This window comes from Drosophila sechellia, chromosome 2L (genome assembly GCF_004382195.2).
Source record: "Drosophila sechellia strain sech25 chromosome 2L, ASM438219v1, whole genome shotgun sequence".
In the NCBI taxonomy this organism is placed as follows: domain Eukaryota; kingdom Metazoa; phylum Arthropoda; class Insecta; order Diptera; family Drosophilidae; genus Drosophila; species Drosophila sechellia.
In genome coordinates, this window is record NC_045949.1 from 7394179 (window position 1) to 7409234 (window position 15056).

General features: G+C 40.7%; 1 protein-coding gene across 4 annotated transcripts in view; it reads right to left on the reverse strand.

Annotated features, from left to right (window-relative positions):
• Window positions 1-15056, reverse strand: part of LOC6611541 (rap1 GTPase-activating protein 1) — a 77507-nt gene that overhangs the window by 30414 nt on the left and 32037 nt on the right. For 2 of the 4 annotated variants that reach the window (XM_032722739.1, XM_032722778.1), the window contains exon 3: window positions 7042-7240. In XM_032722739.1, the coding sequence (XP_032578630.1) occupies window positions 7042-7240 (199 nt within the window). Of the gene's footprint in view, window positions 1-56; window positions 1437-7041; window positions 7241-14692; window positions 14782-15056 lie in introns of those variants that run through there. The other 2 variants (XM_032722811.1, XM_002036044.2) reach the window with 2 other exon arrangements.

Consider the following 15056-nt stretch of genomic DNA (forward strand, 5'->3'; position numbering starts at 1 on the left):
TGGAATTGGAAATGGGATCGGGTAAAAGATATATGTACATATATGCCCACACATACCTCGCGATTGTTGTTGTTGTTCATATTATTGTTGATGTGGTTGTTGTTGTGTTGCTGCTGATGAGTGTTGTTGTTGCCGCTGCTGTTGTTGCTATTGCTGCTGTGATGGTGATTGTTGTTGCTGTTGCCGCTGCTATTGCCAATTGAGCCCGAAATCCGCGATCCGGGGGAATCGCGCCATCTCAATACCCCCATGACGGCCTGACGCACCCAACGTCTTTCGGCACCTTCGCTGTAAAATGCCACTGTTGTTGGTTGCTGCTCGGTGCTGTTGGTGCTGCTGCTGCAGTAAGTACTGCTGCGGCTGCTCTTACTGCGATTGCTGCTGCTGCTTCAAAAAGATTGTCCTAGTACTGCATTGGTTCCGGGTCAATCTTAAGCTTCTGCTCCGGATCTTCTAAGCCAAAGTATAGATGTAATCCTTTGAAGTTGCAGGTTCCTTAGCTTGATTACTTATATTCGACAAAGTGCATATTATCCTCTTTGATGTCGAGGATGTTTAAAGCTCTCAAAGTTACTGCTGTAGATAGTATATCTTCTATGTCTTCAAGCTATTATTATTTTGTTCTTCTGGTGCTGTTACTGCTGTGGCTTTTTTAGTTTACTTCTTGAAGGGTTTCTGCTTCAATTGTGGGCGTGCTTAGATCAAATTACTATTTTCCCAGATGCTGCTGATGCTGAAACTGCAGTTGCTGCTTCGTTACTTCACAAACTCGGCTTAGCAGCGCAATATCCGTATCTCTGATAGGGTTTTTCTTAGAGGGCGGTTTCGGGCTTAAAAATATATTCTCCGGTATTTGCTATAATTTTTGTTAACCTTTTGCTTTCGGCTATTTTTCTCTCACAAAACAGTAACCATTTTTTTCCATAAATATCTCTTTTTTACGAGTTTTTTCACCCGTTTGACCGGTTTTTTGTGCTCTTGCTCGGTGACTGTCAAACTGCGGCTTATATGCAAATATTGGGGGCTTTCAAATATTCGGCCAACCAATTTCTAGGCAAATAATTTCACTCGGATCGGCTCATGCATATAGATGACAGTATATATATAGGATTGTAAGATTTTTGATGCGTGTTTTATTTTCGTAGATGCACCGCACTAACAAACACCGAACAACGCATATTTACACCGCTGCAGTTTGGTTTATTGCACTCACAAAATCGGTTTTTCGGTTGTTTCGGTTTTATTTCGGTTTCAGCATGGAGAAACCGAGAAAAAAGAGCAGAATCTGCCGCTTCTTCTTTTAAAAATAACTCAAAATGCGTGTGCCCCTCGGTAGTTGTTTTTGTTTTGAATTCGTAACGAACAAAAACACGAACGCGAACAGAAGAGCGAGATTTTTGAATTCAAACCGGCTCAAACGTCTGCTTGCGGCAACGGAGAAACGGCAACTGAAAAATATCCAATGTTGTTTGCTGCCTCTGCCGCTGCGTCTGTCGCTCTGCTCTGCCAACGCACAGTGGGCCAGTCACAACAAGACTCGATGTCTAAGAAAAGCACATTTTGCGTACATATGTTATCCATATGGGCTTTGTAAAAAATGATGTTTAACAACCAATATTCCATCATATTCAAAATTGTTTTATAAGAAATTTAACTTCATTATTAATCGTGATTTTCAATTTATTTAATTTATTCCATTCAACATATAAAAACTTTATCACAACTACTACTATTTCTTCCCACTGTGCAACGTTGCGGGCTCATGAAATACACTAAAAAATACCAAGCCTGGCGCTCAATTGGAGCTGTGTGTGTCTGAGCGAGAGCGCTGTATAACCGAAGAAAGAGAGCGACGCCAAAGGAAGGAGAGAGAGAAGAGCATGCGTGGGAGCTGAGAGGGCGCCAACTTTGAATGGAGTGTTTATTTAATTGCTTTTAATAAATAATTTATTAATCATGTAGCCGAAATTAGCCAGAAACGACATAATATTCTTTAATACCACTGTTTACACGTGGTAATAAGCTTAACACAACCAGGAGAGACTAATTACAATTTGAATAATTTTGTAGATTTACTGACTTTTTATCTTCATAAGTGGTGAATAACTAACTAAAAATCATATCAATTATAAAAAAAAAATTGTTTTTCTCGAAAATAGGGTGTACAATCAGTCTTAAACAATTCGACCCATGCATCAAATTTAGCGGGTTATTCATCTTTTATCAAAAAAAAAAAAAAAAGAAATAAACAAGCACCAACTCAGTAAATGATTAAAAGTTATAAAAACATTTCAAGTTTATTTTAAAATAAGTGCCGAAAACATAAGTCATGCCAGTTTCAAGTAAACTGAAGCTTCCAATCATTCTTCGCTTGTTCTTTTTCTTAGCCCCACTATAAACATATCCAATTTATGATTGCTTCTAGCCTGACCTTGGCATTCACCACTTTAAATCTATCGTGCTATATACTAAATTTAGTTTGATATGGCATAAAGTCCATGGAGGGGAGGCCAGTCAACACGTCTGTTTATAAACAAAATGTGACCAAAAAAGAAGTGAAAGAATAATAAAGACTATTTTTGTTTGGGTTCTCTAGAGAGGTGTAGATATAAAAGTTTGTAGATCTCTCCACAAACTAGTTATGAACTGAAAAATTATTAAATTTAATTATAATATGATAGATACCTTTAATTAAAAGATATTAATTGATTAAATTCGCAATATCCATTCAAAAGTTCTTTCGTTGTCAGTAGCTGCAATCACTTTTGTAGTGCAGATAGATGACTCGCTTAATAAACTCATATCTGCCCAAGTAGATAGATATTAGCTTTGAAAGATGGATAGACAGAAAGATAGATATCGCTGGCTTCCAGAGCGCTTCTCATTGTTAATTGGTTATGCTGAGCCCGCATCTGAAATCTGCCGCAGAGCTTTAAATTCCATGTGAAAGAGTTTTAAGTTGAGGTTTGCCCGGTTTTATTATTATTTTTTTTACTTTATTTCTGTGGCTGCTGCCACTGTCAGCTGGCAATCAACAACGAAGTCAGCGAGGCAGCAACAAGGTAAACATCAGAGACAGCGAAAACGGGGGTAAGGAGTGGATACCCAAGGGTATCCATGGGCGGGGGCCTGTGGGTGGATGACACGGCCCTAGGTTAATGTCAGAGATCCGCCAAAAAATAAGGCAAGCCGAAGGAAAATATTTTAAAGTAAAGTTGCATTGTTCGCAATGCAGGGAAGACCATAGAAGAGGAAATTAAAAAGCCACAAATGAGTAACGGAAAGATTTCCACATGGCAAAGTTGAAGAGTGGCAGAAGGAGATATGTAGTAAACGGGGAAAGATAGAGAGGCCGCATGCAACAAGCGGAAAATAATTATAAATTTTAAGACCACAGTGCAGGAGGGATAGAGACACATTCAGATTGCTTGCTTTTTTTGGGATAATTTACAGGCCCGCGGTACGGATACGTGTAGGTAGATGATGGTGATAAACATCGCACATTTCTGACTTAGAATCCATACGTGAGTGAGTGTGTCTCTGTCTGTTTCTACACTTGAAAAAATGGTTTGGTAATAAAAGTTCCTGCTCTCTTTCGATCCTAGAAAATGTTGGAAAGTGAGAGTAAGTCTTATGTCCTAAAGTCAGTCAAAATACTTTGTGGTTTTTAATGAACTTATTTTCCCATAAACATAATAAGATCACCATTTATTTTCGTTTACATTATGCGTAATTTAATATTGTATATGTGAATTATGGGCAGTGCACCGCTCTTCCCTTCGCCGTTTCTCCGATTGTGAATGCAGCTCATTTTCATGGCGCTGACTGTGGGAGTAGGTTGCTCCGGTCTGCGGACTCCGGGCCTTTCCTCTGTTTTCGGCCAGGTTTTCAGGCACCTCCAGCCGGCGAAAGAGACAGCAACTGAGTTTTAGAAAGAGGCGGTTGCACGGACGGAGATGGAGACTTTGTCGTTGCGGCTGACGACCATCGCAATTAACAACTTCAACGTTCGTTGCATTCGCTGGGAGTCAAGTCCACACCGCTCGCCAGTGACTGCTAAACTGTGAGTAGGGGAGTGGAGAGGGCGAGTGGAAGCGGCGTCATTAGAAGGGAAAAGGAAGAGTAAGAAGAGGCGGGCAGACAAATTGCACTCGGCGAGCACCACAAACTGAGACAAAGACATAAGAGACTTCTAATGTGTGTGCGACTAAAGACGAGGGGGGAATGGGGCAAGCACCGAAGCCACAGTCCGTGAAAAATATGCAAGAAAAAGTCCAAAGCAACCCAAATGAAATGGCCAAAGTATATTTTTATAATGGGAAAGGAAGGGAATTGGGGAGAAAAGCGAGAGGAGCGGGACTCGTGCATAAATTTTCAGCGAATCTTAGATGGCGGAGGGTTCTCCTCCATAAAACAAAGGGCCCCAGATTTCCGGCTTCATGGGAATGCCGGAATGCTTGAAACTAACAAAACTCATATCAAACGAAAAAAGAGTTTTATTTGTTCAAAATGTAAGTTCACAATAATATGTGATAAGTAAAATATCTTAGTGGTGTGTCAATTATAATGACTCTTATAAACTGTACGTCTGTTCTATCTCTCACTTATTTCCAGTGTAGAAAAATGCCAACCCGTAACAACTGATATTTGGGCAGCTTAATTAGCCGCTGAGGATAGAGAAGGCAAGGAAGTTAAAGGGTACCGGACGGAATTTAAACATTCCCAGGCCAACCTTTATTAGCCCCAAACTATGCAATGGAAAAACGTGCGAGAAACTATACAATAGGGAGCGTAGATACGCAGAGAAGTAAAAAAAAAAATAGTAATATAAATAGAAAAGGCTGCGAGGAGCAAAACTGGAATTCCGTACACAATGGCATGCAGTGTGGAAAACTCCAGGGGGAAAACTCACTCACTCACACTCAGGAATGATTTTCCTCACGGCACGTGGCCAAACGTCACAGTTTGACAGCCACTGGCCTCAGCCCAAATTCAATTTTACCAACTTGAGCAAACATAATTTTCAAACACGGTCTGAGAGTCAACCCAGTTTTGCCTCAAGATGCTAGACGAGACTTTCCTCCAGACTCGCCCCTTTGCTTTTTCCCCTTTTATTTTACTTTTACCGAAGGAGAGCCTGCATAAAAGGCACTCGAATGTGGATGAGAAGGCTGCATCTTGAGAAAATATAGCATAGGCTTGGGTTTCGAGGCGGAGATGAGGAATAAGGGATGCGGGTTGCACTTTGCTGCACTACTAAAACCACTTGTGGATAGGGGGTGAGGGGTCGGCTGCTTTGCCTTTTGATATAGAAAAGTTTGCCTCCGAAATTGTTGCGAAAACTAAATTAAAATCTGAAAAGTCTTGCCTAGCAAACGGGTGGGCTGCTCAAAAAAAAAAAAAATGCTAAAGATTGAGAAAAGGCCAAACAGGAAACGATATAATTCTTTAAAAAGGCCAAGTGGATTATGCTCTAGAACTTTGACAAAACTGAAACAAGAACTATATAGTTTAAATGGAGTTTCAAGTTATAATAGAACTTATAATATGTGTTTCTTATTTAGGTTATGCAATTTGTATTTTAGGGCAAAGGAAATCTGCACTTCTATTAGTAAAAATATGCCTTAAATAATTGTTTTATTGTAATATCCTTTTTTTAATGCATTGCCCACAAATGCATCCAAAAACAAAAATATGCAACTTGCAGCAAGCTGAGTCTCATAATTTTAAGAGCTTTCTATTTTTTGAGGCTCTTTGGTACACACACACTGGTTTGCACAACGTGCAATAGGTGGCGCCGGAAAACGCCACTAGCGGTTATAAAGCGCAACTTGAAATTTTAGTTTGCAAAACAACCGACGCATGTGCACATGGCGCCACTCAGCTTGAAACGAAACAAACCAATGAAAGTATGCTACATTTTGAATTAAATTGAAAAGTTGTATAGAATATTTATTAAAGCATACTTTTGAAAAACTCTTTTTGGATCGCGAAAAGCATATTTTCATATACAAATATATCATGGTTAAAGTATTCCCGGACTGCATTTGAATGTCCAAGTCTAGAACTATTTAAAATTTTTATTTTTTGTTAAGTTTTTCTTAGCTCACCGCGTAAACAGACTATCGATCTGTTCATCAAGACTCAGCTAATAAATTTAGCTATGAACTGACCGAGCCACACCTGACAGCTGCCAAAAACTTCAAAGACCGCAGCTGAATCGTAAAACCAACCAAACGAACTAACCAACCAACCCACCAAGCAACCGACCACTTAATCCCTGGCAGCACACACCCGCACCCATATGAATTAACCCATGACTGCCGAACAATTTGCCTATTAAACCAGGAGACGGAACCCCAAAAAGACCACAACAAAGCGCAGATTATGTCAAATTATACAGATGTTTTGGAAAGGTAAAGTCGTTGAAGGTTTTTTTTGTTCTTTGATGGGGATGGTGGCATAGGACTCCTCACATGAGGTATTATTGTTGTTGGTGGCTCTTTGTTTCGATATAGGTTCGCCCACCATTTCGCTGCCTTCGTCCCATACTCCATTCATTGTCCCATTGGCAATTTTTATGGCTTGGCAGCAGTAAAATGAAATTTTTACTACTATAGGGTGGGGGAAATGAGGTACATATATGGGCAACTGCAAGTTGGACTTTTATGGGTCAGTCCATCACACACACTTAGATTAGTGGAGCATATGCCCGGGGACTAGGCGAATCCGAGAGGGCCGATGACCAACGTTGGACAATTGCCAGCCCATTGTCGTAGGTCAAGAGGTGGTCTATCTTGATAACATGCAGGAGTGGTCTACCGTTGAAGGAACTTAGACATACTCAAGCTGTAGCTTAAACCCAAATAGTTGGTAACAATAGTTTATATACATTTTACTATTAGAAAAATACATTCCGTTTGCTCTGCACTGCCAATTTAGTTTCTACAGTTTTGACCAACTTAATTTCGTTTTGAAAACCCCTTATAAAGAAACCTGCAAAAAATTAAGGGTTCCGCTCGAGGGACTTTCTTTACTCACCTGAGAGAAGTATGCGGGCAGGACGCAGCGCTGGTCGTCGAGTCGCGAGCACTGCACACGCTCGAGCAGCTCGAAGAGATCCTGGGTGGCTGTGGTGGCTCCGCGCAGGCGTTCCGGACTGTGGGTGACGCTGCCAGAGCCACTTCCTCCGCCCGCCGGTTGCTGCTTCTGTGTGTTGGCCATAAAGGCATGCTGACGTCTGCAATGGGAAAACAGGAAACGGGTTAATAACATGGCACGCAAAGAGTCAATCACTGGAGCTGGAGTTGGCACAGCTGAGCTTCAGATTCGCGAGCACGCAATCTCTTCATGCTTCGGAGACAGGAGACCTCCTTCGTTCGATTCACTGAGCAAAAACTCAAGTGGCCTACAGGGGTTAACCTCTGCCACTGCGAGGGGTTAAGAATTGGTTTGGTCTACACGACAACTTATGCTATTCCCACAACACGATCAAAAGTGCCACTACAGTGCTCAAGACTTCCTGACTTTGAGAGCTCATGGAGGTATTCTTAAAGAACCATCGATGGATTCGTAAAAAAGAACGTTTAGACGATGAATGAAGTTTACTTAACAGTCTGCGTTGGGAAATTTTGATTTCAATTGTTTCCCGTATTTCAATATAGTTAAGTTTAACTGACAATATCCTGCATACCCATTATTACAACTTTCACTGAGTTCTTAACCATTTCACATATATTTCCTTTGGCATTCTCCACTCTCCTAACAGAAATCTTTATTAGTCTCGCTCGTCTGAAAGTCAAGAACTCTCTGCATATCCTGAATCCTTTTCTTTGACTCTTCGAACATCTCGAGCAGCTCTCACGCACTCTTTTAGAATTATGAGTGGCCACTTGAACATATTTCTCCTGTTCAGTTGCGAGTTCATATTTTTCTCGAGTTTATTGTCACTAGCGCATGTTTTTTGTGAGCAGCTTGCTCTTGCTTTTTTTTTTTTGAGAAGTTTATGTTGACATACAAACGACGAACGCCTCGAAATGAACACATAAAACTTAAAGGAGGATGTTTACCCTGATGTTGTGCAAGGTCCTTTGACGTTGCTGCTATTGCAGCTGCTCCTCTGCTCCACACTTTCCCAAATAGCCGAGGAGAATCTCTTCGCCGGCTCACATCTCTGTTTATTTTTAACAGGAGGAGCTCGCTGCTGTCACTCGTAAATTAACACCTACCCATTCCTTTGCCAACCAAATGGAGCTCGCATACGAAATGATGACAGTTATGGGAAAAGGATATCAAAGACACGACTGTGATGAGCCCGATTGAAGTTGGAGGGCTCGACTCCTCCGAATGTGACTGCGTGTTGATAGTTTTCAAGAGTGTTGCGAGCAAAGTGGCGGTGAAAGTGATATTTGGGTGTAATTGGATATGAGTGGAGAAATTATGTGGATATAGCGAAAAAGATATACAACAATATACAACAAACAATACAACTCACAAAGTAAATCGCAAAATGTTCTTTAACAAATATTGCACAGTTTTTACTTGCTTTTTAGAGCAACGATAGTTGGAAATATGATTTTACCATTTCGTTTCACACATAAAATGCACTTAACCTTCACCCAATTTCCCACCGAACTTAACCCATTTTCCAAGGTAATAAAATCCTATCCATCAATGGTTTTTACTGCTTTTCATCCATTCGCTGTATAATAAATCAAATGATTTGTTTTCCTCATCTTTCTAAAGCTTTACAAGCTGTGCAACATGCATTCACCGATTTTACAACTATTTTTGTAGTAGCATGCTCAAATTACGGAACGAAAACAATTTTATAGCATTTTTATGACAATTTTTCACATGAATTGTTCGACAAATGGCAATGAAATCAAATCGGTAACCGAAGAGAGGGGGAGGGTGAAACCGAGGATGCGGATAGCAGAAGTCAACTGCAAAAATGGCCCAACAATGGGTCGGTGATGATGTGATGCGAATAGGGTTTTAACCTACAGTTATACTGAAATCTGATGCAGTTGTAGATATTTCTTTCATACTGGAAAAAAAAGAAAGAAAAACACCCACCAAACAGACGTTTCCTGTACTGCGGTGACGCCTGCGCTGAAAAAACCTTTTCATTTAGCTACCTCATTATATGCAACCACCCACATAATCAAAACCCATTACAGACATACAAAAAGCGTTAATTCTGGAGGGGCGGCGTCTTCTAGGGCTTTTCGAAAATGTTCATTAAATGCAAATTTATGGGCACCACCCACCGAAACCCCCTATTTGTTGAGATTCTCCACTCATTTGGCATGCGCAGCGCATTGCGCGTGTTTAAAGTTTAGCCGCAAGATGTGGAAAAATGGGGTGGGGTTTTGGGTGGTTGAGTAAAGGAAAACAATTACCACGACGAGACCCAGAGAAGAGCATAGAACAAAGCCATGCGGTGTTGACAGCGAAAGATAGATGGCTTTAAAAATCCAAGAAGAAAAGGGTACTTTGGCTAGGAGTACATAGAGTTATTTCTACAAAAGTTTTGGGTTAATATATTCCCAAAGAGTGGCGGTTATGCTACGTGGGAAAAACACTTTGCTAAGCCGGAAAAAAGAACCAGAAAATAGCACAGGAAGAGAATCGAAGAGAACACTTGCACAGTGGGAAATGTCATTCTGCGGCAAGTCAAGTTCTTTTTAACATTGTTTTTTGGCCATTCCCCAGGCGCTAATTTGAAACGATTTTCCAAAGATATTTCTTCCCACTCTATGCGTTTGTGTGTGTGTGTGTGTGTGTTTGCCATATATCCCAGTGAGAAATTACAGGAAATGTCCAACGTCAAGGAAATCAAGTCCCAAAGGACAAAGGGACACACAGAGACATTCATGCATTTCACAGCTAATAATGGGTCAGGCAAACTGGAAACTAGAGCACTCACAGATAGCATCGCAGTTGGAGAAAAGCGGGGAAATGGACGGAGAAAGGGAGAAAGGCAGGGAGCGATGCACTCGCTCCGATAAGCGGACAGGCGACATATCAAAGGATACTCTCGCACACTCGCATGGCACCAAAAAGTCAAAGTTAGGTCCTGCAAGGGTCGTTGTACCGGTCAGGCGGAGAATAAGGCAGCACCCTGTAATTAATACTATCCCAAAATGTCCCCTGGAAATTCAACTAAAAACCAAGTGGAAAAGGCAATAAATTAACATTTAACTTGTGCAAAAGGGTAAGAACCTATTAAAGTAACTGATTAATTTAAGCCAGTTCCCATTTTCTGATGCACTCTATATGAGTACGTACCGAAGTTTCAGTGTTTAGTAAGGAATTAGGATTTTATTTTAGATTCTAAGGTCACTGTTTTCCAAATCTGCATGCTAAGCCGTTTTACGCGATTATGATTAATGGCTGCCAAACATTGCGAAGTAACCGCTGGGAAAATAGCCACGGAAATGAGTGGCGGAAGGAGGATTTTAGGGAAATGGAAAATCTGCATTTTCAGGGTTGGCCACACCCCGTTTCTTTTCCTGGCCAGTGGTTCCTCCTCCCTCTGCCCATTTTCACATTATCCCGAATGTCGCGACTTCCGCGCCTCGTGAATTGTCATTAAAATTAGTTCCAAGACAGCCGCTGAGATGCAAGCGAAAAGGATTCGCGCACAAGTTTTTCTCATTTCCGCTGCCGGGTGGAAAACTTGCCTCTGCCCAGTTTTCCTTTGTCCTTTGGAGAGTAAAAATCCCTATAAGGGGGTTGTGAATGCTCACATAAAAAGAACCCGTTTCCCCTTTCGTTCAACCTCATAAGTGCAACACGTTCCAGACACTCGAAGTCTAGCGAAGATGATATCCTTTTCATATCCCGGTACAGCCAAGCCGTTCTAGACTCAGCTCATTTCCCTTTTCTTCTTTCTACCTGTGTTGGTCTCATAAATTAGCCACAAATTTGCCGGAAAAGTTTTCTCCGACGCCTTGGAAAAAAGAAAAACTTTTATTGGTCGAATCGGGTTCCTTGCCTGATTTACATATTTTTAATCGTCCATCGTCTTTATTTCACATTTTTTTGGGGTAAAAATTACACAATTTCCTAGGCATTTTCTTGGCAGAACCTGTTTCTCATTTTATTTGCTGACAGCTTTAGGAAATTTATTGCTGCACGATCGCTGAAAAGAAAGTTTGAGTAAAAGTGTAGCCAAGGATAAGGAATATTTATTAGAAAATTACGAGGAACAGCTGTGTGTGCGGTCAGTGGAAAGGATTTTCCCAGAATCCCTTTAAATTCAAATTGAGATTATGGGACTAAGTAGACCCAAATTGCTGTCAGTTTTGAATGGAAGAGGGAATGGGAAAGGGCCAGGAACTCTTGGCAATAAAACGATCATAACGGCAGAGGTTATTGCTTCACTTGGGATGATTTTCAAATGGGACATTTAGAAATGACCTTTGGTAGAATTAGAAAAGGGTTCAACTGAAGCTGTAACCTCTGCAACTTTTTATTAAGATAGCTTAAAGTTAAGTTCATTAAGTCAAGTATTTTTTATTGAATGCGAAAAAATGGCTAGGGGCAAAGTTTGATCCCAACTCTTAGCTATTATTCAATACCATTACTCGTCAACTAATTATTTCAATTAAAAGGAACCATGTTAATTTCCACCATAACCAACAAAGTCATTGCATAATTACCCCCACTTCGTGAGCTTTATGCCAAAGTCTTGATAAATATGCAGAACGTACATATATATGGAAATATTCGAAAAAGGCGACTGAACACCGTCAACAACCCATTTATTCTGGCCACCTTTCCGCAAAGAAGCCTCCTCGCCACACTTTAATATACCCCTCTCTCGATTCCTCCACTTAGTTCGCTAGTCAAGTTCAATTTGACACGCAATTGCTGTTGTTGGAGAAGTACAGAAAAGGGGGTTCAGAACAACCTGTTGTTGGCCATGTTTTCCACCCGTTTTGGCCAGTGCAAATGCAGCATAAAAATGCTGGTAATAACCGTTTAAACGTTGATACTTTTAATGCCTCTTACAGGTGGGTTACTACATAGATAGCAAAAGGGGGCTGGACGGCGGGGTGGGGTGATTCCAGCTGAGCCACTTTGCATATTAATGAAGAGCGTCAGTCAGTCAGTTAGCGTGGCTATTTATAAGGCCACGGAAGGCTCTTTTTGCGTCTTGGCCTTCTTCCCTTTGCCTTGCACTCGAAACAATGCTTCATCAACTTCAAGATGTATAAAAACGAAAAATTATATAAGATGTAAGATAAATAAAACTATATTTGTTTGCTTATTTTTAAAAAATAACACAGGTAGCATATTGTAGCATATTTTTGGTTTAAACATTCTTTTCTTGCAGTGTAGCGAAGTTCCTTGGCATGGAATTAATACGAGCAAGGCACGCGCTTCATCATATCGCTCGTGCCGAACCATAGCTCCCTATTTCCATACATCCCCATTTTGTCACCTTACCAAAAATCGTTGACCAAAATATTTGGCGCGCTTTTCCTTTTGGCCAGGTGTCGTGTTCGCACACCTTAGTCATAGCGTTATGGCTTTATGACTTTGGCTAATAGGTTGGCATACAACTTCCCCCTCTACGTTCCCGACTCCCCGAATATTATGTGGGCGACAACGGGAAGGTCGCGACTTGCAATCTTTGGTGTCAAATCTTCGCCTCGGGGTCTCGTTAATTTCCAATTATTGCCGAGCCGTTTGAACGATGTGGGTTGTCATAGCGGGATTGCCTCATGTCGGCCAACTAAAAATAAACATTATCCATTGTAATCGCCCCGGTGGAAATTCGCAACACATTTCCGCCGCAGTCGAAAATCTAAAATCTGACAAAGATGCGACATTGAGGGATTGCTGGATTGACTGCTTTCCGGCTTGACGCGATTGATGGATGGCCGTATTGGGCTGATTTAATTAAATACTTAATTGCCAATGTGAGGCAAGTCTGTGTTAGTGGGTTAAACGTCGTCGGGTAATTATTACCGCACTCCGGGGATAAACACGCTGATAGCGCGTTTAAAACCGCTGGAAGTGCCAGCGAGCGAGCGACTTACACGCGACTTTGCAGAAGCAATATACTTTAACTATCGCCTCTACTTATGTTGGCTTTGCATTTTGTTGGCTTGTATTTATTACGTTTTTAACAAGGCTAACAACATAGAACTTAATGCAAGCTCTAATGAATTTCGCATGCAACGGAATTGTAATAGCGTTTTCCAAGCGACTTTCACGCGTTTTATGCGCGCTTAACCTAATTAATGCAAGCATCTTAAAAATTCGATTTTTTTAGTTTTTAAAATAAAACTGCTTATTTACTAATTTTTTTTTAAATAATTAAATTTGTATTTACACTAAGATCAAAACAAAGTTGCGTACATAAAAGATGCCCAATAAACGGCCAATAAAACGCTTCGAATTATTTTGATTGCCTGCTAATGCAACTTCCTGCACAACTGCAGACTTCTAATTATGTTGGCTGCTGTTTGCTTGCATGTCTTTTGACCATTTACTACCGGCGGTTAAGACCCGAATCCCCCTCCCCCTCCCCATCACCCACCATGGAAACAGTTGTCTGGGTGCGGGCCAAATAAAATTAAGTTGAGTTGAAGTTATAGTTGGGCACATTATGATTGCACGTCTGCGCACTGTTTGAACTCCACTGCGCGAGATCTTGGACCCTGAGGGGAATAACCATTTTGGCCAGGCGGATATGCATGTGTGGGATTGGCTTAACGGTTTCTTCTTATTTATAGATTTTTTACCCGATCGCAGCCAATTGATAGTCACAGAAGTTCCTCTGTTGACTTAGCTGACTGGCAAAAAATAAATCCGCAAAAAAAAACGCCTAACGAGGGTGCGAAAAAAAACGCACAAAAGGATTAAGCCATATCACCTTACGCGTTTTCCCTGCAATTTTTTCGTTACCCCTCTCTCTCACAGCTGTTGAGGTAAGGAAATGGGAAAATCATCATCATCATCAGCAGCAGCAACACCATCATTCATTAATCATAAATTTAATTAACAAAACAGCCTAAGAAACTGACAAAAAGGTTTTCCTCAGACCTAAGGGTGCGCTGGAAAATGGCATCTTTGCAGAGTCTTAGAATATCCCTTATTACATCCCGATAATCCATAACTCATTCACGATTTTTGCGGTTTGTGTTTCACGCCGAGCAAACAAACCCCGAAAAACAAATGACATTTGACAGTTTGCGAAAAAAAACACTATTGGTGTGAGGGATATTTGCATATATTATGCATTATGCTTATTTAGGGCGCACTCCCAACTTCCTCCCAATCGTAATCCAAATCGAAATCCTGTCGAGTGCATTATTGGCAAGCAGTCGGGGCTAATTAGGGCCCACTGCACATTCAAATGGCGAATCAAACAATTTGCATAATTTTTGCATATGTCACAAAGCGACATAAAGCGACATAATAGAAGGTAGAGGGGATTTTGTCAATATTTGCTTACATGACATTTATGCCGAGATATTGAAGCGTAATCAATGGGTTTTGTTTGGCCAATGAAGGCGAACATACATTACTAGAAACGAGATCAATGTTGAATTGTTTTAAATGAATAAACTAGTTCAATTTGTGAAGGACGCAATTCATAGATCTAAAATCTAATTGCCAGTTTAGGGAGCTCAGTAAATTTGGTATATCCTTGCAAGGAATGTATACGTACAGCAGATTCTTCATGTAGCGTTTGCGTGCTACCAATGTGTAGGATTCCTTGTGTGTATTCGTTAGATATTTCATTTTGTTTGAGATCAGTTCTGAGATTTTCGAACAGGTAGATGTGTTCTCTTCCTTTAGTTAGGTTTAATTCACTTTTCTTTTTTGTATGCTTAGGTCAAGATATGCTCTTTTCTTTTCACAAGCAGGTAGTTTTCAGATTCCGAGCTACTATTTGTTCGGATTTATCCGTAGATATTGCACAGTTAAGTTAACACTAAATACGATCAATTAAACTCGCTTGAATTCCAATGTCTTTGTTCGTTATCTTCGAGATACATTCGCTATGTTCGATTCGCAGTTAATTTTTTCGT